Here is a 26,722-nt window from a genome sequence, read left to right on the forward strand (position 1 = left end):
TGGTGTGTAAGGCTGCAATTCAGAATAAGATCTGAGCATCATTTGGCATCCATTCGGTCCATGTGACTTGGAGTGAGTCGGAAGCCTACTGCTTTGGGGCTTCTGTCATGTGTAAGTACAAGTAATTCTCAGTCTTCAAGAATTTGTAGACATGATCTAGATACCTAGTGTAACTGATAACCTTGACCAAGACTGATTATATTTTTGCCTTCTAATTCTTCATTAATTGAATCCACTGTTGTCATTTTCAATATGTTTCCTGGGTTTGCCATCAGGTAAACCTGACATAGCCTAAAATATATTCAGCTAATTATTTTATGATTCCTGGGGAGACTTATCAGACTGGCTGGTTAAACATGTTCATTTCTGATGTGTATTCTGTAACATTCACTTTTGGTTGCAAATTGGATGGGATGTACTTCATTATCATCGAGGGGTTAACACACTATCATCCTTATTTTTTTTCAATGCAAACTAGAAATATTACTTGAAGAATTCTACCTGTTCTGCATTATTCCTCATCTCTGTTCAGTAATGCCTCTGCTCCCTTGCTAGGATTTCTCTTGTTCCTACCATACTTAAAAACCCCTCCTTTTTATTGTCCTTAGCTCTGCAAAAGTGGACCTCTGCCAACTTTTGTGAGTTGGTTTATCACAAGACTTTTTTTCTTTTTTTGTTGCACTGGTATGTACTAAAGGAGTAGTTTGTCCTGTTTTCCAGGGTGTTTTGATGGTACTCCTGGATTCTGTGATCATACTGACTTCTATACATCTGGGACCTGTAGTTCTGAGTTATCAGGAACATTAAAATGTGGACTGGGGAGTCCCTCGCCCATTCTCTCTGCATTGTTCTTCCCAAGCAGAGCGTGAGCAGAGATTTCGGTATTTAGCTCACATGATTAGTTCTGAGTTTCAGAAATGCCACTTAACAGACGTTTTTCTCATGAGTTGGCATTTTTAGTTTTAGAAAGTCTATGTCACCTTGCCTTCTGACAGCCCTAAGATGTCTCATCTTTGTCTCGTCTGCCACATCCCTTCAGTGAGTTTGGGACACACAGATTTGGGGTTTGTGGAGTGTTTGAGGGCTATTCCCTCCCGGACAGTAGCTGAATTGAGTCATCCCTTGGTTGAGATGGGAGCCTGCACAGAAAGGACTGTTCCAGGGAGGCAGCTGTCAAAGGGAAAGAGGAGTAACTATTGGTGTTTATATGTGAACTGATTAATTGCCTTTGCAGAGAGCTTCAGCGTAGGCATGGCAGGTGAGATCAAGTGCAGTGCCTGAGTGGTGATGTTGAAGAGGAGACTGAAATGGTTGTGCAGCAAACAAAGAAAAATAGTTTGGGAGTGTGAGTGCAACATGGGAGAGCCAGGGGTCAATGGAGGGTTTGAATAGGGAGCAGAAGTCAGATGTGCTGAGGAATGTGTAGAGATTTGAGCTTGCTAAGGGTGTATCAGTCTAGGTATTATTCCTACTGTGCAATTTAAAGTAGGGCATATATATCAAGGTATGCTTATATGAAGCTGACAATGTTAAGCATGAAATCATATTTAATACACTTTTTAGCTGACCTCTCAGTGTCTGCCAGTTGATGCTAAGTATTGAAATTTGAATTCATCTCAAAGTATACTGTGCAAGGAAGATGCAGTGTTATCTCTGTGATTCATCCTGACAGCACTAGAAACTCAGACTGGTTTTTAGCACAGAGACTGAAGAATTAGGACTTCTGCATTTGATTCCCATTTGTTCTGTGTTATTGCCTGCTCTGTGCTGGCTATCCTTAGCTGACAAAACAGGGAGAGCACCTTTTGCTGCCCCTGAATGTATTATGTGAATGAGAGTTTGTGAAGTGCTTTGGGATCGCAGGTGTAAGAATTGCTGTGCTGGGTGAGGCCAGAAGCCTGCCCAGCCCCTGATCGCACTGTCGCAGCAGGAGATGCTGCTGAGGGGGACAGCGGAGTCCTGGCCACCTTCTGCAGTCCATCCCAGGATGTCAGAGGATATGATGAGTGGATTTCACCTCCTGTGGTGCTAGCTGTCCCTACTTCTGTCCTTGAAGAAGGGAGTGTGACTCACTTTCCTTAACCACCCTTGCATGGACAGTCCTCTCAAGCTGCAGAAAAAAACCTGCTTTTCCCCTCCTTGTTTGTGAGACCATGCCATGGCCTGGGCCACAAATTTGATCTGAGTTTTGAACAAAACAACCCCAATCTTGCTCCCCTTCCTTCTTCCCTTTCTCAGGATTTTAACATGATTCATTCCTCCCTTGCTGAGACCCCCATAAATCCACCTGCAATGGAGCAGCATTTCAGCAGGGAGCCAGGAACTGCTCTAGGCTTGGCAAGGGCACCACGAGACTTGTCTGTACATCCACAGCCTCTGGATGCAAAGCTTTTAAGTAGCTAATGTTAGGTGTGATGATTTTTCTGCCTGTTTGCTTTCCACTGTGCACATACATGTGTGGGTCGTACTGACAAAGTATTAAGGATTCTTGAAGCAGAACGTGTGAGAAAAGGCAGATGTAGTGCATGGCAAATTAATGTGTGTACGCTACAATGTTGGGATTGGTTAGTGATGCTTTTGTTTTCTGCTATATAAGTTCTTGGAGAATATCCTGGAAAAAGTGGGATCGTCGCTGCTATTTTGTTCATCTTTACATTATAGTGTGGGTGCCTCTGATTTGGCGTTGCATTATCAAAGGGTTAAAACAAACTTAGAAAAAATACAGGCAGTGCATTTAACCTGAACACATCAAGTATTATCAGGTGCAGAAATTTCTGACTTTTTGTTGGCCAAAAAGGATAAGAAAAATAATAGCAAAACTTGAAGGGGAATGCTTCTGGACAGGTTATTTTATATGTCCGAGTACTTGAAAAAAATACACTATGGATAATACTTGAAATCAGTCAAAACCTGACAAAAGAAGAAAATGGACTTATTTCAAAATATGTGCTAAAAATCTCATGCTCTTTTGGACCAAAGCATATGTACCGGATAGTAGCTCTGTATCAAAGCTTTGATGCCATCAGATGCTTAATTAAGACTGTACTAGCAAGCAGCATGTTTGAAATAAATTATGGGGAGTTGTTCTGACATGCTTTATCTATGTAAAGATTTCTATTTTTATGTGAAGCTATTTACAGATTATTGATTTCAAAAATAGATTTGTAACTAAAGAGAGATGCATAGTATTTCAGTTGCTCAGAGTTGAGAATCTTGCCTGGCTGGCTGCCCGCTCGCTTAGATGTTTATTCCAGTGGCGTACAAGTGTATAGAGTGATTCAGCCCTTCTTATTTTTCTCTCTCTATTTGGAAGAAGGAATTTATATTCAAGGATCAAGTCCCATATCTCTTACCCATGCAGGTAGGCTGATTTTTACACCTTTGAAGCATCAGAACAATTTCATTGAAATCCATGAGACTTTTTGTGTAAGACTTTTGGGTGGGGAACATCCATCACAGTATTTACATCCATCACAGTATCTTTTGTAAGTTGTTACTGTTTTATTTCAGAGCAGTAGGCTTTTGTCACAGTGCCAGTGGAGCCTGCTAAGCTGTAAGAGTGCCTTTGAGTTCTTGTAATACAAAACTTCAGCATAAGATTTTTTTATTTCATGCTGTGTGAAAATTAGAAGAAGGATTTTAATTAATAAATCAGGGCAAAGCCTGAAGGTAGAGGTAATATCTTCTATTAGAGCAACTGATAGAGTTTGAAAACTTAGACAAGCTTGTGTGCCCAAGAGCTTGTCTGTTTTTTCCAGCCATACCAGTTTGGTCTAATAAAAGATATTGCCTTTGTCTACAAACCTTGTCCTGCCTATGAACTCTGTTCATTACAGCTACAGCAAAATACTGCTGGAACATTAAAATAATTCAGGCCTTTCTTGCTTAATTACGGAAACTCAGATTTTTGTGGTTTCCTCAAGCCTCAGCTTTTTGAATCCCAGCACAAACAGAATGTTGCAGTCTGGTTTATCCTACTGTAGGGGAAAGTTTATCACATAGCAGCTCAAACTGCTTTGCTGATTCGTCATTTTAGAAAGAATGTTGTTAAAGGTAATCTGCTAAAGTTCTTCTGCCATTTGGATTTTAGGACATTTTGTAGGATACTATTGGTGAGCAACCAGATGTCTGGCATGGGTGGCCATTGGGAGCAGTCCTATCCTAGTAGCTGTGTCAGCAACTGATATGGTGTGATAATGATGGGAAGCAGATCAAGTGGGAAGAAGAGGCTGGCAGAATGGAAAGTCTCTGGCTTTGGTTGTGGGTGTAAACCTTTGAATCTTGCTATGTGTCTGGCTGGGTAAGCAGAATAGGGTAGCTCTTCTAAATAGAAGGAAGCTTGGATTTGGACTTGTTTCAGCTGGAAGACCTAGACCTGGACCTGTCTAAGAGTCATAATACCAGCCATGCAACAGTTTTTTCAGAGCTAGTTAACTATCCTTTTAGAGGCCTTAAATGTATATGTCTTTTGGACCTGAAGCTGTAACTTTAGGTTAGTAGCTTTAAAATAGCTCCAGGTAAGACCAAGGTGGTGATGATCTGGACCGTCTTGAAATGTCCATGGCATAGATGATTTTCCACCCTCTGGGGACACAAGCCCTTTCTGTAGTTTGCAGTCTTGGGGTTGTACCAGATCCCTCACTGTGCTGCATGTCTGTCTGCTGTCCTGGAGTCTGTCACTTTTGCATGGGCAGTGCTCCTCTCCCGAGGCCCCTCTCCTCCATCAGGACTGCTGCAGCCCTTGCTGCTTGTAAGGAGCATTCCTGCAGGCAGTGCCCTGCCTTTGAAGTGGAATGGGTTGATGCTTGTGGGTTGTTTAGTTCTGTGCCCTGTGCTGCCTTCTATCTGCCTTTGGACATGGTTTAAATAGCTGGTAATTACTTATAAGCCCTTGGTGGCCGGGGCCTGAGCTATTTTAGAATCTGCGTCTCCCTGCATGCCCTGTTGTGGAAGTTGCAGCTGGCTGGAATGGCCCATCGCCCTCTCGCTGCGGTGACCTCCTCTCCTGGGTGTGTTGCAGGGAATTTGGGGGGGAGAGCTCTCAGCTCTGGCATGCGGTCAAGGGACCTGGGCTGCCTGCCAGGGCCTAAATTTGGTGACCTTTAGGATGTGGCAGAAGATGCATTTGTAAACCTTGGTTATAGTAACTGGGAGACAAGCAGAGAATGCTGGGGGAGAGAGGAACATATTTTTTATAGACAAGCTGTTTGCCGTCTGTTTGATTTTTATGACCAGCAACTAGTAGGTAAATAGACTAACAAATGCTGTGATGATTGCAACTGTTGCTCTTTAATCAAATTTAAAACTAAAAAATTATACAGATTTCCTCTAGGAGAGCAAGTACGCATATGATTGTCAAAAGTGCAATGACTTCTAATGCTGGTTTGGACACTTGCTCTGATCTCTACTTTGCTGAAATCACCTAGTTTCTCTTCTGTAAAATGAAGGCAGTCATATTTTAAAGGTGTCTAGAAACTGCTGCTGTATCATTACCCGTGTAGCTTGTGGGTGTTTTTGTTTCTTTTAAGGAAGAGCAAACAAGCCAAGCCCTGTGGTCCAGCAGTTGTGTAGGTTACACAAGAGTGGTTTTGTGTTATACCAAATTTGGTATAACTGTGGGATGCATCTCCCTCCCCGTTCTTGCACCGACTCTAATGATAGCGTTGTGACGGGTTGAGCTGGGTTCAGACTGCTGACCAGTGGCGAACTTCCTGAGTTTTGTTTGCTTTTGGTTGGTTAGTTTTGATGGGTGAGGGTTTGGACTGGTGAGCTGAACTGACCCACCATGGGGCTGCTTCATCATCCACCCTGGTGCCAGGGTTGCAGCAGGACATGCATCTGACTGGAGGAGGAGGTGAGCAGGATTGCCCCAGTGTGCCAATAACACACTTGGGAAAGGTAACCCTGTTTCCTCACTGCAGGGCCTTCCTGATGAGAAGGTCTGTCCAGTGGTTTGGTTTTGATAACCAGTACTTGTGAAGGGGTGCAGATGTTTGTGAAGATCTGCTGGTGGGTTTTCTGTCACTTATAGCTAATGTGTATTAGTAACTCTAAGGTGAAAAATACCCCTTTTCAGCAATGACAACTGTTTCTGACTGCATTTTCACCACAATGGATAGGAATGTCTTTGCAGTTCCAGCCATGTGGAAGAGCTTTCTGGGCTCTCTGTTTTGACTCCCTATCTCACCAAACACCTCAGAGGAAAGCATCTTGCTTGACCTGCAAACTCAGATCTTTCCACCAGCTACTTTGCAAAACTTCCTGAGTGGCATTGCATCTCTTCATACCAGGAAACAGACTACCTTCTGGTGAAACAAACCTTGAACTTAAGCAAGCTTTCCTCTTCTGCCTCTTTCAGAAATAAATAAGCATTTGAAGATGACAACCTCATGGAGTGACCGACTCCAGAATGCAGCAGATCTCCCTGCAAACATGGATGGGCATGCTCTGAAAAAGTACCGCCGGGAAGCCTATCACCGGTAAGTCATTCATGTAACACCACAACTAAAGTGCTGAGACGGAGGGAAATAAATGTAGCATAAAACCCACATTTCTTGGGTTTTGCTTATTGGTAAAACAGAAAGGTCATTCTCACCTTCCTCGCAGAAGTGTAAGTAGAAGGGAACTTAGAAGATAGCACAGTATAGGCCTGCAGGAATTTACAAACAGTAGAGTTAAGATACATGTACTAGAGCAAGTGATGGTATGCTTTCTTAATGCAGTTGAAAGATTAATCAAAGTTAGATTTTGGGATAGAAGCTTTCAAGTCAAGAAATAGTGGCAGAAGCGTTACAGTAGTGATTGCAGTGCTCAGTGCACACTGGGACAGCATAGCCATCAAATGAGGAGGAAATCAAATGGGAGCAGAAATTAAGTGCTTGAGAATTATATCTAGTATGGTTAATTGTGTACACCACAGGAGCATGTAGAAGCGCTAGATGGGATCTCAGCTTCCTTTTCTGTGGTAGGCATGCCTAAAATCATCTTTGCTGTAAAACAATTACAGTCTAAATAAACAAGATAGAGTACAGAATACAAGAAATGTTATCACACTCATTTTACAGTTTGGGAGTCACAGTACAGATACTAGATTGTTTTCACAAGATCGCACTAGAGGTTTGGTTGAGCCAAGAATTTAGCCCAGAAATCCCAAGGTTCCAGGTGTAGAGCATAAGATAAAAGATGGATGCAGTCTGTATCCTTATCAGATGTCTAGACTGTTACAGAGTTAAAAGCAACAGCATCTAATAATTGTCAGTATTCTGTTTGTGGGAGGTGTTTCTTCAAAGTTTAGCTTTTTTTAAATTGAGAAGTCATGCAGCGTGATGATCAGAGTGTATTTATCAGGAGTTAGGGAGACATATGTTTGATATAGAAACAGAAAAAGAAGTCAAGTTTCCCAACCTCATGTTTAAATGCCATGTTGCATTTGTGATTCATATACAGTGGTATTTCTGAGGAAGTGTTTTGGAAGTATTAGGTATCTTTTGATTCTTCCAATGGAATCTAATTACAGAAGAATGCCTTAGCATCATATGATAGACCAGGTTGTGCAAGTTGCAACGTCTAAGGCTAAGTAATGGATCCTGTGATGCATTTCTGAAGCTTTCCAATTTCCAGTGAGTGTGTTTGGGCACATGTCTCAAGTGGTAGCATTATTTGAGTCTCTCTGTGTCAGCTGGTTTGTCAGATATGGAAACGTCTAATGAATGTAACTATATATACCACGGAAAAAGAGAGGGATTTTATACCATTCCCTGGCAAAAAATCTTCACCGTGCTGAAGTTAATGACAGGTTTACCTTTGTGTTGTAATTTTACCTGTGACTTCAGTTGTGTTACTCCAGATTCAGACTGATGGAAATGAAGTAGGAGTAACACCTATTTTTTTTTTTCTAAATATTTCTTCAACATTTGTTATGGTAAGGTGCTGACAGTCTGCTAAGTGTTGTACAAGATCCAAAGGAAGCAGTACTTGTCCTTAAGAGCTCACACACTCAAGTCCTCATTATGCTTACCCTTACTCATGTAAGAAATCTTTACTTTCAGAAAGAATTTCCTTATGGAAGATGAGAGGGCATTCATACAAAGGAGGGTTTCCCACTTGGAGCTGGGATCTGGTAGTCCAAAATTAGTCTGTGGTATAGTTTAAGTACCCATTTTTAGAATCTAGAAATGTCTTATTCAAAACATATTGAGCAGAAACGTTGTTAGCACGTCAGATTTTCATGGAAAGCACAACATTGGAAATACATTAAGGGAAGGTACTTTTTTTTTTAATTACTATCCTCTTTTTTAAAAGAGAGAGAGAGGGGGAGGGAGGTAATGAGAGAGAGGGAAGGAACAGGAGAGAATGAGAGAACCTGATGCCAAGACTGTAGTATAAATCTGTGCTATTAATGGCTTTGGTGTACCAATTGCATGGGAGTTATTTTGATAATCCAGTATTGTAAGAATCTGAAACAACCTCATTCCAGAGGTAGTGTTGTCAGATTTCTATTTCTGGTATTTTTTGTGATCTTAGTGTTAACAGATGTGATGTTACTTAAAAGATAAGTGCAGACTTAACGTGATAGACTAGGACTGAAGTTATTTCACCGTGTTGTTTTATATGGTATTTTTTAGTATTTTAATAATTGTTCAAATATAGAATATGTGTGCTGGTCACAGCCATCAGTTCTAGGATGGAAATTTGTTTCAGTGAGGTCCAAGTATGCTCTAAGTCTTGGATATTGCTGAAGCACTGTCAGTTTTATGAAAAAGTGATATAAAAGACACAGCATTCATTGTCACGATTCTTTTCTTTCTCTTCCTTCCTTTTTCTTTGTTTTTCTTTGTCTCTCTCTTTTTTCTCTCTTTTTTTCTCTTTTTTTTTTTCTTACTGTGGCATCTAAAGAAAGAAAACAATTTGAAAACATGAATCTGAAGTGACTTGCAAACCAAAACAATGAAAAAGAACGCAGAATTTAAAACCAGTACATTTTTTTTTACCTTAAAACTGGTCCCAGCTCTATTATGGGCCCAATCTGGAAAGCTGGAGGAGCTTGGCAGCTGGGCCACATTTGCGGATGAGCATAACTGCAGCTAGCTTTTGATACCAATGTCAGAAGTGCAGTTGGGCTCAAAGTCATTCATTGGAATTTTCTAAATGCTGCTAGTAACACTTGGTTTTCTGAAGTGTGAAATTAAAAAAAAAAATTTCACTGTTTGTTTACTTCATGCTTACTTAAATACCAGTGGAAATACCTAAACCAATTGATTTAACTTTCTGGTTCTAATGAACTATGCGAGATTTGATATGCTTGAATTGTAAATGTTGAAGCAGCATAAAATAAGGGGAAAAGTTTCCAATCCAAGCAAAATAATGTACCTTAAAAATACTGTTCTTGTGGGCATGAAACTTTTTAAAAACTTTCTGAAAAAATTAGCTCTGAAGATACCACTTTAATAGTCATATTTTACTGTAGTCATTCATAGTAGGTATGTGTTTTTTCAGGTGTTGCACTTCTTATTGTATCATACTTGATGGATGTTCAACACATAACATTGTTGGCAGAAATCCCAGTTGAGACTGGTTTAACTGGTGTAATGCATACTGACTCAGAGTATGATGACTATATCATAGTCATGTCTGAATGCCACAGGCAAGAATGTTCAAATATTTATAGCTGTTTTCCTCCTATAGCTGTCTTCCTCCCAAAATTTTTGCTTGGTGTTTAGATTAGTTTGTATAACTGCTTAAGAAATTAGAGTATTGAGTTTATTGATGAAGTAAGCAAAGACTGAGACTATGAACACGTATGCTATGCTGTAGAGTTCAAGGGCCGTAGAAGCAACATCAAGAATTAGAAAAAATCTGCAGGGGAGGAGAAGTGGTGGGGTTTTATCTTCAGGGTATTTCTGATGACTTTAAGACTTTCGGTTAGCTAGTGTTACTATCAGCCACAACCTCGTTATACAACATTGTTGGCGCCTGTTGGAGGTGAGGTCTAAAGATGAATTAATATACAAGCTAGATGTTATTCATTCTCTAGCAGAGGTCACTGGTAAGAGAATACTGCATTACTCTGCTGTTGGCAACATACATTTTAATTCGGAAATAAAATGGATGTGTAGCTGTTAGGTGGCTTTTCCTTAGTGTGTGTGGTTGTGAGGCCACCTCCCTCATACACTGCTTGTTGACTTTTCCGGGTAGAGGATAATCACTAGGTCATTTGTTCTGGAGGAGTACTGTCATTTAACGTGATTGTAATTAGGCAAGAACTAGGTTGACTCTGAGCCACCAAATTGCCCTAGTGTCTATTTTTTAACTTGGAGTGAGTACTTCTAGGCACCCTCTGGATTATCTCACATAGCTCTTTAGAGTTTAAATAGCAACCACATCTAGTTAAAGCAAATAATGGAAAAAGTTGGTGTTCCATCCACTCTTGTTACTGACAGTTACCAAGATCCAGGAAACAGGTATTTGCATTTACTTTTATTCTGTGGTTTTGGTTTAACAGGGCAGTAAGGCTGAGCTGACCTTTTTGTTAAACATACAGACTTTGGGATGCTTTTAACATTGTGCATCAGAGTAATTTGAGACTTCTCATCCTGAACATGGGGTTTCTGTTGTTTTAGTTTTGTTTTCTTGCTCTGTTGTTTACTGACTAGCGCAGGGGATGTGGCATTGTGATTCCTAATTCTCCTGCTGACCGCTCATAGAGTACTGAATATGTTCCTTCATAGTTTTGTGCTTTCATTTTTGTGCTCAAATTTGCTTTCAAAGCATCTTATGGTGGTAATATGAGTTAAGTGATTTAAGCTGTTAATATATGCTGAGATCCTGCTAAAAAAATGATACATACTTTAATAATGACAAAGTAAGAGGATTACCAATTGGTTGGTTTGATCTCTAGGGTTAAAGATATATTTTTGTTTGTTCAAATTTATAAAGTCTGGGCTATTCACTGCTAATGTTGTTTCTTCATTTTATTGATACGGGAACATCAGTGATTGCAAACAGGTGGAACTGTTATATAAACTCGGCTATGAGGCTTGAAACTGTTTATCTATTTGGATAGCTATATATATAGTCCCTTTAAAATGATCAGTTCGTTGAGGTGGCAAATGAGAAAAAAGTCTTTATCAGTCTGAATGCTCCTTTCATCAAACACGTTTGGATAGGTGATGTGTGGTATTTTCATGTAACTGTAAAGGAGCTAGCTCTGTAGGCACTGCTGCCTATGGTCTGTCCTCATATGTCTTTGTGCAGCCTCCTTGGGCTTGTGCAGTGGCATGTGTGTAGCAGAGGGCAGCATGCAGCTCTCCGTATTTTGCTTTAGTGCTTTGGACATTGGAGAGAGGAGGGAGAGGGAGTGTTAAGGCGGCAGAATGGGCGAGCTTACGAGAAAGCAGAACACTTGCCAAATTAATAATAAAGAAATTACATTAAAAATGTCCCATGATCCCTAGCTTTAATAGTTTCACAGAGCAGACGGGTGTTATTTTGGGATGGAATCCATATGTGAGCTTCTTGGCACTTTACTGTTGCCTGGGAAGAAAACCCAAACAATGGAAACAGAAATGGCCAAAGCTATCTCCTTCCATCTGATTCCTGCTGAATTTCAGAGGGAAGTGCTCATCGTCGTGTTTCTGGCTACAGCCTCATCAGACTTCTAAGTTCCAGTCATAACCTGATTTTCCAGTTTTATGTCACTATAATTGTGCAAGGACAGTTAGTATTGTGAAATTGCAGGGCAATATTTTGGAAATGTAACTAGAAGTGGCCAGGAAATTTTGGTGTCCTTCTGTCTCCCCTATTTGATACTGTTTCATCTGCTTAAAGTCATCTTGAGCCCAAACACTATCTCTGAATATGATTACAAACATACTGACCTGTCAGAATATTCCTGTTCGGTTGAAGAAGGAATAAAGTGGAACTCTGAAAATTTAACATTGTAAAAAAAAGTCCAAAATGGTATGATAAATAATAATGGTCATTACCTGCCTAAAGAGGGAGGATTCAGCAAAAGAATGATTACATTGGTTTTAGTAGTTTAAAGCAGTTTATTTCATATCCCCTCTAAGACAGGTACCAACACCCAAAGACAAGACATTTTGATATATGTTAGTATCTTCTTGAGGTTGCTCACATGATTTGTGCCAGATATGTAAGGTCAGTGAGGGGTTCATCTGAGTTCACTGCTGGTGGTGGAAGTCACCTGTAACCAGAACTATAATGTCATGTAGTGAGACATCTCCCCCAACCACACAACATCTGGGGACTAGCAACTAATACTAAGAACATTCAGTTGTCCTAAGAGTATTGGGATTTTTTTTTTCATTATTAGCACTTTCAAAGAGGCTGTGGGGAACTTGGACGTGGGAGGCTATTAAAAGCTAATCCATTTAGTTCCCTCTTATTTCTTTTTAACTCTTCTAGCTTATGAAAACATGGAAGTTATCCATAAAGTGAAGATTAACCAAAGTGCCTAAACTTTGAGGAAGCAGGAATCTGAGCCTTCTGGCTAGTCAGTCCCTGTTTCGTGGCTGGCTCGAGCCCAACTGCCCACCACAGTCTTTTTTGAACACACATGTAGGTCATGCTTAGCCAGCTCCCACTGTATTTGCTGTTCTACTCAGCACTGTTGCAAGCTTCTTTGTATTTATTTAATTTCTGGTGAAACATACTGTCCTGACAAAGAATGCTTCTTGCTGCAAGGTATTTCTAGACACATTTGGAAAATCATTATAAAAGTGCTCTGTTCCAGAAACCTCCCCTCACATTGTTCATTTTAATTTTCTCGCTACGAGGAGTTGTGAGCCATGTGCCAAGTTCCTCCTTAGTTGTATAATTCTGTGCATTTTGTTTATTTTGTTGGTCATATTACAATAATATTATACATGCAAATTTCATCCAGGGCACAGAACGCTTTTGAAATTTTGCACAAATAAAATAATTTCTCCCTCTCTGCATTCACTCCTCTCCTGTGTTACTCAAGAAGAGTTGGGATTTAGGTTCCTGCCTTGGAATTGATTGACAAGAACAGTAACAAAACCAAGATCAGTTCTCTTGTAAAAATACAAAGGACTGTAAATTGCAGTTTTGAGGATATCAGGGCTCTCTCTGACTGCCTTTATGCATGCTCAGCAGTTCCTTTTTCCTTGTAATACAACACATTTTTCTCTTATCCAGCACAATTAGTTTGTAGAGCTCAAAAAGAAAATAAATACTATCATCACTGAGAGCCTTCTGCTGTGGCAAAGCTGCAGGGTTTAATCTTGGAGGAAGAACTCATTAGGGAGGAAATGTGCTTCATGGTTTCCCTTAAACAGCTCCTCAGGTCAATTTTTCTAAAGGTGTGGATCTGTGCCAGGCTAAGCCAGCCCAAGTTCAGGCTGCTGCCTCCCCACTCCCAGCTGTGCCGTGTGCTGGCTCAGGGAGCTGATGGGGCTGGAGATGGTCCCTCAACCGGCTTCCCCACTGGCTTCCCCACAAGCACCAACACCTTGGACTGCTCCAGCCACACTGCACAGGGAGTGCAAAACTGTGGCAGATTCACAGGGATATTCCTCAAAGCTTGGTTTTTCATCTGGAAGGAAAGAGGAAGGCGGGAGAAAGGCAATGCCCTATTTAAGGAGATGCTCTGGTTGCAGACAGCTGTGGAGCTGGGGAGTTGGGTTTAGGCAACACCCACCTCTGCCTCTCAGCACAAGGAATGGAGAGGGTGTTCTCATGCTATGCCTGCAATTTGATTTGTCTTACTGCCCAGTGCTATTAAATTTTTAGATCAGCTTTATTTTTAACTCCAGTGCTCCTAGTTAGAATGATTATTTTCTGAATGGAAAAAAAAAAAACAAAATCAGGGGAAGGGAGAGAGTGATTTCTTTTGATTCTGGCAAGTGGAAAAATTATTCGAGATTAAAACTTCCTTGCCTAAAAATATTGGGTGATTTTAGTTTTTCTCTTATTCTGACTTTGTCTCGACTGTTTGTAATCTGGAAGCTTTTTTGATTTTTGTTTATCTAGATGAGCTGTAAAAAACTTGTAATCTCATCTTCTCCTTTAGAGACCAGAAGATCTTTTCTCTCAGGTGGTTAGTGTTCTTAGGGTCTTAGTGTTGGGTTTGCTTTATAGTTATTAAAAACAACTCTTGTCATTTCTCTATACTGTGTCTTCTATGGAGGCGTTACATTTTCATAGCCAATGGACACATTTGATTGGTGTTCTTGGAATCAGGCTGAATGTACCTTCGATTAGGATCTGAGCACAGCTTTGAAACGGGCTAAGTCTGCAGCTTCTGAGAAGCACCTGGCTCTTCCCAGAAACTGTCGTGATTTAATCTCAACTTTTATCTTTAGTTTCTGGGATACTGCAGATATTTACTACTTTGAGTAAACCCCTGGAATTAAGCTGGCAGCTTCTGGGAGTAAATATTTGTAAGTATCTATTTAGCCCCTTGTGTCTAGGGGGGCACTGTGCATGGGAGATGTCTTCCTTTATCAGGATTTAAAGTTGAGGTTCTGATTGCCTACAAAATAACCCAAAATCTGGCTGTGCCTTCACAAGAGAAGTGAAATTGGTTCAGTATTCTTTTGCTGCTGTTTAGTCTGCTATTTAATCTGCCAAGGCATATCCAAGTTTAATTGATTAAAGTGTTCTCATTTCCTGTCCTGAACATGTTGTGTAATAACCTTCTTTAGCTTTTTTAAATATTTGCTCTGTTTCACTCCAGCACTGGTGGGTGAAGTAATTACCACGTCAAATCAGTCGGTAGGATGCCTTGAAATCTGCCAGGTCCTGTGCACTGTTGGGGCATGATTAGACCCTGCCACGTATGGTTTCTAGGTCATAGGCAATATTTACAAGTTGATGGAGAAAGAGAGATCTTCACCAGCTGTTACCAAGAGGGGGCTGGTATAGTAATTTTCATGTTTTAGTCATAAGACTTATTTTGGAACAAAAATATGCTAATAGATGTTGTTTGTTTCATTGCCTTCAGTAATAAAGGCCTTCCAGATCTTCAGTATCAACGCATGCTGGTTTGGTTTTTTTTTTAAGTCTCGGGGTTCAGCTTGTAAATACTCTGAAAGCAAGGGATGAAAAAAATGTCAGAGGCTTAGAGATCTTTCCACAGTTTTTGGTCAGTTTGGTGTCGTCATCATCTAAACATAGGCAGGCTGGACTGGAAGAGATCTCTTGGGTCACAGCTCCCTTGTTTTCGCCTTTCACAGGCACTGTCGTATTACCCTTTTTATAAGCGCATTCAGCTCCGTCTTAGTGCTTGGTTTTTGTCTGTTCCCAAATGTTGCAATTCTGAAACACTCTTCTGAGCTTCTTTAAATTTTCCTTCCTATTCCTGTCCTGTTCAGAAGGATGGAAAACTACGCTCTGGGGGCTAAGCCTAAAGTCAAGGACAAAAGTGGATTCTGCAGGTTGGACAAAATAGGGGTTACTAGTGTCTCCCAGAGGTATCTTATTCCTTCTTAAAACTCTCCACTTTCAGAAACAAACGGCACAAACACGAGATGAGAAATCGTATGCTTGAATTAGCTAATAAATAATGCTTCCTGGCCTCAGCAGCAACAGAATGTAATCATCTTCATTATACAAAGTATGAGACTGTCTTTAGTACCAAATAGCATTTCGTATTGGCCTCTTGAAAATCAGAGCTATCTCAATGTTAAAAGACAAACACAGATTCAAACTGCATATTTGGATAATTTGCTCCACCTACTCAAAAGACAGCTATTTCAGAAGTGAATTTTAGTGATTTACAATCCCATCTCGTATTTCCAAAGGGCATTTTTTTACCAGTTTCCAGGTTTTTTTTTTTTCATCACTTTGTCTTGTTTAGGTAATACATAAATCTATCAGAAAAGAGCGTCATCAAGAACTCTGAGGCCCCTTGGTGACAAGCCCCATTGTCAAAAGCAGGCACTTTGCCAGGAAACTGTGACTCCCAGAGAGAGTGTGCAAGGTTAGGGGGAAAGTGTACTATTGCCAGAGAAACTGTATTCCAAGTGGATTTGTGTGGAACAACAACAATATCCAGTGACTGGTTAAATTAGCCACAGATGTTTTTTCTAGAACACTGTCCAAGAAGATATACAGTACTTTAAGTCTTGGTTCAGACATAATGATCTTCTGAAGTCAAATCAGATCCAAGCAAAATTGCATTGGTACTAGGGAAGCTTTAAAGGAATTGTGTAATATGATTCAGACAAGTAGATGAATCAGACTGCTGCGAACTAAACAAGGAGCACATCGGTGAGAGATGAGGTAAGACGACTTGCATAGAAGTGTGATAGTTTGGTGTTAGCAATTTGCTGTTAAAATTTGAGCTGTGGCGGGTTAACACGGGCAGTTAAACAGACATGTTATGCCGGCCACCTGCCCAGAACGTGTGTGCGGAGCAGAATCTCCCAGTGGCTTCTTTCAGCTTTTCAGAACGTATGAGTGCTTGGTTTTGCACTTGCCGTCTCCATTGCTGTATTGCTGTCCCTGTGCCACTCCTATACGGCAGCACTGCCGATCTCAGTTTTTAAGAGGATAATTACTCTGCTAAGGGCAATGCAATTAAATATTTGGAGAATTTTCACATGCTGAAATCAGAGTACAGGTGAAGGCTCTGGGACTTTTCTCATACAGGAGAATTTTGTCTCAGCGTCACAGCTCGAGCAGTACGTGGGATTTCTGTCTGAGATCAGTGTTGAGAAGCTCAGTCTCCATCCCGCAGCTGAGCTCTAACTCTCATTCTTAAAGTTCAGATAAGAGACGGTGGAGAGAAGTCCTGCTGAATTCCAGATTTGCTGTATGGTTTAAAGTTCTGGGGAAACATAAGCAGCTTAGTTACTGTAGTAGTTGTAACAGGAAGCAAGAAAAGCTTTTGTTATATTCTCTGACCTATTTCTTTACAATGTTATTTACTTGAACTAAATTGAGCACGGTGTATTAAAATGCTGTCATCAAAAAGGACCTGGAAGTATTCAGCTTAGATTCTCATTGCAATAAGCATTAATAGTAAAAGTGGAATTTAAAAAATAGCAGTTTTGTTGAGAAGTTGCAGGGGAGTTAAAAAGAAAAAAAATCAGTTTATAAATAGTATATTCTTGTGGATGAAGCTTTATCTCAGTCACTGTTTTTCAGAGCTTTATTAAATGCTTTTGACATTATTGGTGTAAGTGTGGAAACAGATTTGTTCAGGTTTGCTTTGAATTTCCAGAAATAGTTCCAGAGAGGGCTCAAATGCTGTGAGCATTTATTCACAGAAATGTTATTTTCTTTTCCTTTCCTTGTTACCTCTTTGTAATAATTTGTTTTAATCAAGCAAATTGTATTGCTTCCGATCTTCTGCTTCCAGTTTCCTCTTACTTGAGCTCTGAATTCTGCTTCAGGAGATTTTGCACTTCTATTCTTAGGAATTTTTGCAGGTCACATGCAAAGCCATGTGTTTGTGCATGCATGCGTGTATGTCTTTAGACAGCATACCAATAATTAGAATAACCCTGCAAAGTCATGGCTTTGCTTCAGGAGAAGTCATGGCAAAAAATGAAACAGGCCTCCGCTTTCAGGTATATTTTTTGATTTTGACCTAAGAGGGCCAGACAGCCTGACAGCTGGCAGAATGTGTTTGTGATTATTTTGAAAATGCTCATACCTATGGCTTTATTTCTTGTCTCTTTACAGGGTCTTTGTAAACAGAAGTTTAGCCATGGAGAAGATAAAGTGCTTTGGTTTTGATATGGATTATACACTTGCTGGTGAGTATCTTAATTTTTTTTGTCATTGACTTAGTTTGAAATATTGCTTCTCGTTGAGCAAAAATCAGTTACTGGTTGGGCTACTCCAGTTAGCAAGTGATTTTTCTATTAGCAAATATATCATTCCTTATTTGTTGCACTTTCATTTTAGGTGTTTCCTGTAAATATTTTATCTGCAAGCTGTATTTGGTCACAAGCTGCGTTGCTGTAGTACAGTTTCAAATGATTATGACTGTCAAGGAAACCAAAGCTTAATAAGTCTACTTGCTTCCTTAGATTCCACTATATTTTGACATTGCTCCGGTGCAAGCTTGGCCTTGGATAACGAGGTGATTTATTTCATCCTTGGTGCCTATGGCGGGCTACACCTTTAGCCAGCAGGTTCTCCTGTGCCCTGGGAGTGTCATATTTGACTAGGGCTTCATCTTTCCCACTCCTCAGTTGGCCACATCAGTGACTCGTTTTGAGAAGAGGCAAGGCAGGGGGAGTGTCTTGTGTCAGCTGAACAAGTTAATTTAGAAAGCTTTGCCCATTCTTTGTGGCAGGTAGGCTTTGCGAGGTTGCATAAGACCTTTTAGTTTCATAAATTTTTTTGCATGACTTCTCCATCTTTCAAATACTGGACAGGCAAGTTCTCTGATACTTCTGATGAAGGGGGGTTGAAGTTACTGTTTTCTGCATAATCAGACTTGTTATGTATTTTAAGGAAGGAAGAGATCAAAAGCCCACTTCCACTTTCCTAGGTTATAGTATCACCCAGGCTGTAACTGAGGATGTCACGTACAATCCTGCTTTCTTTCTCGTTACCACTTTAAAGGTTGTGGATAAAAAGTTCCTATCACCCTTGATATTTCAATTTAGAATTGTTGTGAATATAAACTGAGAAAATGCGAGGTAGAGTGTCAGGGTCACCTAATAATAGGTTAATGCAGTATGTTAACTATGGTCATCTAGTTACTGTGTCTACTGAGAAGGAATGAGAGATGAGTAATGTGGCTAAGGACAGTGTGAGGGTCACAGGAGCCGGGGTCAGTGGCTAAGCAAAGGGGAAGGAGGTTTCCATGTGGTCACTGTTTAACATAATGCTGCAAGGATGAATTTTGGAGGCTGTGGCAGGTAATTGCAGTTTATATTTAGATCCCTTGCTTTTGTTCTTTTAAGCAGTTATCCATGAGGCAGTAGTTATATATAAAAGGTTTGGTTGTTCAACACCTTATTTATACATCTGTTTAGAGTTCTTGCCACTGCTGGATCTTACTGCAGGTGCATGCTTTTGGTGTTTGTGTTTCCCAGCTGTGACAGTCTTGTGGCATTGCCTTTAAAGAGCGCAAATCAGTTGTTCAAGAACAAATGCTTTAAATAAAAATTTAAAAAAAAAAAGAGTAGTGGGCTTCACTTCTGTAATGCAAAAACAACTTCTGTGCCTTCTGCAAACTGGCAGCATTTCCCAAGGACTCAGATGATCCCAGTGGGGCTGGCGTGGAGCATGAAGCGTGTTGGTAACTTTCATCCTGACAGAAGGAGAGATTTTGCACTATCCTCACTTCTCTGACTGCTCATTTCACTTGAGTGTTGCTTGTTCCTGTAAACACTGAACAAATGTGATGTTATCCACAAAACGATGCTTGGTTTGATGAGAGGAAAAAATGTGAATGTTTCGAGCATCATAAAACCGTACCCAAGGACATGGAAACTTGGGGCTTCCAAGGCTGAAAGATCACAGTGCTACAGTTAAGCAGGCAAAGTTGGTGCATCCAGGGGAGTTGAGTGACAAGGTATGGTGCAGAAAAAGAAATGGGATGTGGTCTGAGCAGAAAACTGGAAATCTGAACCATTCTGGAGCAGACTGCTGTTCTGTGTCTTCTTCCATGGTACAACAGAGATAATAGTTGCAGATTATTTTACAAGGAGTTGTGAGAATGTAATTAGGTTGGAAAGCCTTTTGCAGATGAAAAGCATTATACCTGGTAAGTACTCTTTCCCTTTTTTTTACTTGACTGGGAAATTAACATACAAAATTACCTGTTTTTCTTACATCTCAGAGTCATCCTTTCTTCTCCGTGTGGGCTTTTGTTATCTGACCATTATTTGCTATATATAACTGTCACACACAAGAAAAATTACTTACTCATTGCAGGGGCTTTAAAGATTGTAGTGTGAGAATATGATTATAATTAATTAATTGGAAATTACAATAAAGAAGTGGGGCAAGTGAAGTATTACCTTAGTATGTTGTAGTGCATTCATTAGACCCTGTCGTTTTTTCTGTCTGGGCACGTTATCACTTACACACTCTTTCACATGGACATGCTACTGTCTAGATTAAAAAAAAAAAACATGTAAAAAGCTAGTTTGTCTGTTATTTAACATCTGTAAATGGTATCTGCAAGGAACAACAACGGAAGCATCGCCATTGTCATCAGCTCCTCATCTAGTTTTCTGCATTTGTACTTTCAGATATCGCTAAGTCACATTTCCGTAAAGTTGTTTAAAAATATAGCAAGCACAATCTTCACATTTAAGGATTGGAGATCCATTGACCCTGCCAAAAACCACATGCCATGGTCCTTTCCCCTCTCTCTCGCGTGAACTTTCACATCAGAAATAAACTGATGACATTCATCCCAAAGCTGACAGTCACACATTTTGACATCTCAGAAGAAAAATTATTATTTTGGAACACCTTGAATTACCTATCGTGTGAAGAGTAGGTTGTGGTGTCAGTAAAAGAAAACACATTGTCACTCTTCTTTTTTCTTCCCAAACCAGTAGCCACTGGCAGCACCAAAAGTCTTGCTTAGGAGGTGGTTCAGTACCAGAGAAGTCAGAATCACTTGACTTGTTTTGAACTTTAGAAGCTTGAGACAGTTTTGTTCTTTATGAATTTAAGAACACAGACCTACTTACAATAACACTGTTTTCTGTCTAGAATAATCTAATTTTGGTAGGGATGTGGTATTTCCATTTTGAAGTATATTGTAACAGCAATTGCACGCATGCTGCAGTGATCGTGTGTTCTACTAGTAGGATGACTGAGAATGTCAGCTTGCCAACTGACAGCAGTTTTAGTGTCATCATGTTACATTGCACATAAAATATGATTTCGTGCATTGCTTTATAGGGTAGTATTTCTTGACCTTATGAAATTAAAGGACCACTTAACTCACAATTGAAAAAATTAAAGGCTGTCTGATACAGCATTGCCACAGTGATTTTGTTTGCTTTCATGTCAAAATTAGGTTAAACTTTGAATTCTTGTTAATAACTTCTATGATCTCTGGTTGTGTTTGTCTCTTTCCTTGCATAGGGTTGAGAAATATTGTTAATGGGTGGGTTCGGCAAACAAAGTCTTTTTGTCTTGAGAAAAGAGCCTGAAGGTTTTAGCCTTCTTTTTCTGAGAAATTATGGACATTAAATTGCTGAATTTATAGCCACTGTGATTACAGCTTGAATTAGTTTGACTGCTGGGAGCTCAAAATAAAACGAAAGCAAATTGAAATAACTCTTCACAGGTTTTAGATTCCTTGTTTTCCCATCAAGGATTGCTGTTGCATCCTCATGGGGTGAATAAGATCTCCTACATGTATGGAAACTCTCAAGTCTCCCTAGATCTCGTACTACACTAGTACTAGGGGCTCAGAAATCTGTGTTGTATATGAAGCTGACTGTCCCCTTCCTATTCAGTCTGTTTTGTTTGCTTGTTTTAGTGAATCATATTTTGTACATAGAAGGTTTCCTTTCAGCTAGGTAGTGTTGGGACCAAAGCTGAAGGAGCAGGAAGAACAGCAACAGCAGGGTTTGACTGTGGTTTGCGTGCATAGTTAAATACTTGCTGCTTAAAATCTTGGAGGGCTTGATGCAAGCAAGAATCGTCAGCTATTTCAGCCCTTGCTGTTAGCGAGGATTAAGACAAGTTTCTGTGATGTTACACAGCTGTCACCCCAGCAGCCCTTCATTCTCTGCCACTGCTGACCTTGCTGCCTGCCTTCCTGTTTAAATCCTGAAGTTAGAGAGATTTGAAGGTCCTTTTGCAGTGCATTTTTGTTTGCTAAATAGTCGTTTCTTTTAATATCCGAATGATTCATCTCTGCTTATTCATCCTGACTGGCTAGAAGACCAGTAGTCAGTAACAATTCTGGTCTGCCTTCCTGTTTTACTAGTACTGTCAAAACTACCCTTGCTTTGGTAAAGGAAAATGTTGCATGTAATCCAAAAGATTGACAGCCTTCTCTGTTTGGTGTTTACTGCAAACTGCAGGAAGAAAGATAAAGGTATGTCAGTAGAGAGTCTTCATTGCAACACTCACCTGAGACTAGGAGTTGGTGAGGCCCATTGGAAATGCAGCAGAGAGAGTTTGGTTTCACACAGCATTTTATTTGGCTGCTTCCTTCTCAGTGTGAGCTACACTTGTAATTAGTAGGTCTGGATCCAAGTATTGCAGGAGGCCTTGGCATTACTAGGTTTTATATGGGACAGGTTGCACAATGAGGTGATGGATAGATGTCCCTTGACAGAAGCAGAGCTAAAGCAGTGGGGTTCTCAAGCTGGCTGTAATTTCACACTGGGCCATTGGCAGATGGAGAGGGAATTAGTAAGAATTACAAACTCAATTGTGCTTGAAAAGATTCCTCTGTGACTGCCCTCCTTCTCCAAAAGTTATGGCCTTGTTGAAAGTTTTATCTTCTGTCTCTGAGGTAGATAAGATGTAATCAGTAGGCAGGATGCTTTCATTTGGAATGCTTTTCCTGTACTTAAATCACAGCTGCTTCCATGTTCTCCAGAAATCAATAATAAAATTATCATTGGCTGCTGAAAACTGTTTTAATAAAAAAGAGTGGGAAATGAGGCTTGAAAAAAACCTGTTTTTATTGTGTGCAATGATTAATGCATCATAATCTGATTGGAATATAGCTTGTGTCCTGGAAACATTGCCAACTTAATGCCAAGATTTGGTGAACTGCAAAGATTTTATTGCAAAATTGCTTATGCTTTCAGCTGTAGCATCTCCCATCTCATCACATGGCAAAAGACATGGGAAAGACAGCTTTAGTCTTTCCCAACTGACTCCAAAGTGCGACACGCGTAAACAGGTTTTGCCCCTTCCTCAAGTAGGCGTTTGTGTCTAAGCCATCCTTGCAGTTTGGAGAAGGGGGAAGTTTTTCACACCCACATCTTATTTTTGAAATGTTTTTCTTTACCTGTTGACTCCAGAAAAGATATACTCAACCAGAAGGTAGGATTGGCTTGTTGCTGTATGGGATCTGGGAGCTGAATTGAGAACTGGTTCTTCAGTCGATCTAGTATTTTTACTGTAGCTGAGTTGTGTCAGTTTTCTGTGTTTCGGTTTCCACAACTGAGAAATGGGACTAATGAATTTGTAGCTTGTATAAAAAAAATTTGGATCGCACAGATGAAAAACAAAATATAAATGTGGGACTTTTAGACATGAAAGATTGAACAGAATACTTTAAAAAGCTGCTGAGCTTGTAATGTAAGCAGCTACAAAGAAATATTTGTTCTCCTGTTCAGATACTGTTATTGTCTGTTTATTGGTACTGGACTCCAATACAAATGTTCTAACGAGGCTCTTCTGCTTAGGTTAAAGGTTTGTGTTTAATTTCATCATGATGTAAGGACTACAGGCTTTGAGGCTCTTTTGGGGAGACACTAAGCAGTTTTGCTTCTTTCCCAGTTCTCTGGATAATACAATTCTTTGTGTCATACAGAAATAGTATGGTAGCTAGAGAAAGGAATTGGTAGATGTAACAACAGTAGCCTTCAAGCTGTCCTAGCAAAAAATGAGACGTGCCTTTACTATCACACATCTGCTGTCTGCATTTTCACATTTGCACGTTTCCAGTTTAACAGGTGCAGATTTTGCAGATTTCAGAGGCTGGCTTAGCCATTAGTGTTTCAAAGCTAAAGGCAGATGGAGAAGCTAAATTGTTCCTAGTATGCTTTGAGCTGGATGTTTTTTCAAATACCCGTGCGTGCTCGAGTGGCGATTGTCCCTGCTCTCTTTGTGTTGCTGCTCTTCAAAGTTTGGCTGTTTAAAGCTGTATAGTGAGCAAACCCAGGTCTGGAGCTGTGGGATCTCACATGCTGGCGTTGGGAGTGAGGAGTGGAGAAAGCATGTGTTGGTTGCTCCGTCCTAGTAAATCACTGACTGACAAACTGCTAATCTGCTGTGTGTGGATTCTTGAAGAATCAGTGTGTTAGACAGAAGCTGCTGGAAGATCAAGTCTTCCCAGTGTAAGAAAAGTTTCAAAAGCTGGTATTTTCTGTTTTCTTGTTCTTAAAAACATGAGAATAACACCAAGCTGGGTCAGCAGGCTGTTAGCGTACCAACAGCCAGTTCTTGTCTTTGCCAGACAGATGGAAATATGGACGGTATTTTTCACTCTAATAGACCCCCTTATCTCGTAATCTTAATACCACAACAGAAGTACTATTAAGTTGCAAATACCCTTGTGATGACACGAACAGCTTACTCTGTAGGAGGAACCGAAGCTGAGAGTACAGAAGGCTTTAACTCTGAGATCACATGTGTGCTATTGCTTTGTGAATGCCTTATTTTAGCACACTACAGAAAAACTTATGTATGTGGCTTATTGACAGCATGGGCACTTGGGCTACATATAAGTCCAGATGCACACTATTAAACAAATGTGGAGCTTTTGAGGCTCACTCTCTTAAGTGAATATGGAGAGAAATAAGAAGCTGGATTGTTTGGAGATGCTGATACACCTGAATAATACCTTAGATATAGTGTATAAATGGCTACTATACCTTTAAGTAATTTTCTTTTTATTTCTAGATGCTAGCAAATTAAGTTTGAACATGAAGCCCGTGCAACTGTTTCTTCCTTGTTCAGAAGTCTTCATTGAAGAACTAAGCCCATAATTTGGCACAGTAGTTTGTTTCCATGGAAATGCAGGGATATTTCCAGTATGGGATTATGACTCCCAGTGGGCTGTATCCGAGAGAGGTAAATTGTGAAGGCTACTTGTTAGGCACAAAAAAAGATTCTCTTGTGTCAGGGAAACCATAAAAAATTCCCATAAAAGAACAGGTGACTGTGTAGTCAGCTTTAAAATATTATTCCAATGGAAAGGAATGTTATGCCAACTACTAAAATAGACAAACTAAAGTTTCCTTGAAATGCAGAGTCCGTCTGAATTGCTTCTTTCAACATGCAAAATGTGACCTCAGTGCTGTTGTTGTTACCTCGAGCCATGCATTTTTATTCAGCAGAAGAAATCTTTCCAACACTAAGCTCTGTTTTGCCAGCCTCTGAGGCATATCCAAACAGCCCAAATCTTTGTTACATCGAAGGCAAACAAAGCGCAGCAGCAGAAAGCTAAAAATATCTGGAATTTACCAATGAGAGCACTAATAAGCCTGCTTTGGGAAGAGTTAAAGCTAATGATACTTGACAACAATTTTGTTTTTAAAACAAGTAGAAGTGCAGCACTAAAAACAACCTGAAGTGTAGACCCAGCAATTCAGAGCCAAGCTGAACATACAGTACTATGTCAGTCCTTGAAGCAACAACAAATCCTGTCTTTACAGATCCTTTTAGCATGGAGGGTGTGAGAATAGGAGCTGATACGGTTCCAGGTTAGAGGTTTTAGAGCTGGAAGCTGTGCTGTGCACTTGGGAATGTTTGCAGGAGCATTAGAGGTAAGGAATTTTCCATCGCTCTTAGGCTGCAGAATGGGTGCGTAGCTGCTTTATGGGCAGTGCTGCAGTTCGGGACCGCAGAGCCTTTGTGCTTCTCTGTAGGTGTGTGCTGGTTTCCACCCAGAACCCTGTATTTGGCATTGTCAGAAAAGGGTGCTGGGGAGCCACCAAAGCTCAGATCTAAACGATTCAACTCTCTGATGATTAGTGACTCTTGTCTTGTTTCCTGCTGTCAGTTTTACTGTCAAAAACATCTGGGGCCGCGAGAGGCTTAGTGCAAGATCTGGCGGTTCATGCACGGCAGAGCAGCTTGTGTGTTAAGCATACGAAAATATCCTGGGATGCACCTGGAGGGTTTTGTCAAGGTCTTGTTTGCTGGTCACTACAAATACATAGTTTCTAGTGAAATAGAAAAGGTACATTAAATATTGAAGTGTGCTTAAAGTTCAGCTTTGTCTTACTGCACAGAATGCTTCTGTGTTTGAAAAGGTTTCTTTGGGTAAATGAAAATTATCATCAGTATGGCAGCAGTTTCTTCTCATTTCAGATTGAAAAATAGACTCAATTAAAAGAAACAAAACATACTGTTGCTACTCATTTTGTTTGTTTGGTACTATGAAAACTCAATTTAAATATAGGCTGAAATACTACAATTCTGCTTTGCATAATACAGTGCATTTTTATTTATAGTCTGGTGGTAAAATGAAAACCCAAGAGTCAAGATGACTGGGGTCTGTTCCTGGCTGTTTTTCAACTTGTTTTGACCTTACACAAATCCTGTATGGTCACAGTTCAGCTGAGTCCATAAATAAATGGCAAGTCAGTGATTCACCACGTTCCTAATTGAAAACATATGAGTTGTCCCATGGGTTTCGTTTAAGGTTTCTTGTGATTACAACTAGGCACGTTTACCACTTTGTCAGTTTGTTTACAGGCACTAGGGTCCCAGGTGGGCACAGTACAGCCATGCATGACTCCATTGCCCTGTGTGCAGGGAAGCACACAGCAGGCACATGTTTAGCTGGGCAGAGCTGAACTGAAACCCGTGCTGTATGCAACCAGGGCTTTAAACAGGAGTGTCTGTTTTTGCCTTTGTGTGTGGTAAGGATGCTGTGAAGTGAAATGTCTGTAGCAGCTGTGGCAGAAGTTGAGGTAACACTTGATGGGTCTTTGGAAAGACAAATGCAAGGCAAGGGGAGCTGGAGCTTTGTGCTTGCCCCACTCTTGGTATTGCCAAGCCAGCTGAGTGTGTTTGTACAGAGGCTCGCACAGTAGAGGTACCTCTGCAGGGTTTC

At 40.3% G+C, this 26,722-nt stretch overlaps 1 protein-coding gene across 1 annotated transcript in view; it reads left to right on the forward strand.

Moving 5' to 3' along the window:
* The window catches only part of NT5C2 (5'-nucleotidase, cytosolic II), a 62,047-nt gene that overhangs the window by 13,920 nt on the left and 21,405 nt on the right, over positions 1–26,722 (forward strand). The window contains exons 2-3 of the mRNA XM_082486669.1: positions 6,359–6,479; positions 17,671–17,744. Coding sequence (XP_082342795.1) covers positions 6,379–6,479; positions 17,671–17,744 — 175 coding nt within the window. The 5' untranslated portion in view covers positions 6,359–6,378. The remainder of the gene's footprint in view (positions 1–6,358; positions 6,480–17,670; positions 17,745–26,722) is intronic.

The sequence above is a fragment of the Vanellus vanellus genome (assembly GCF_965231255.1).
Source record: "Vanellus vanellus genome assembly, chromosome: 7".
In the NCBI taxonomy this organism is placed as follows: domain Eukaryota; kingdom Metazoa; phylum Chordata; class Aves; order Charadriiformes; family Charadriidae; genus Vanellus; species Vanellus vanellus.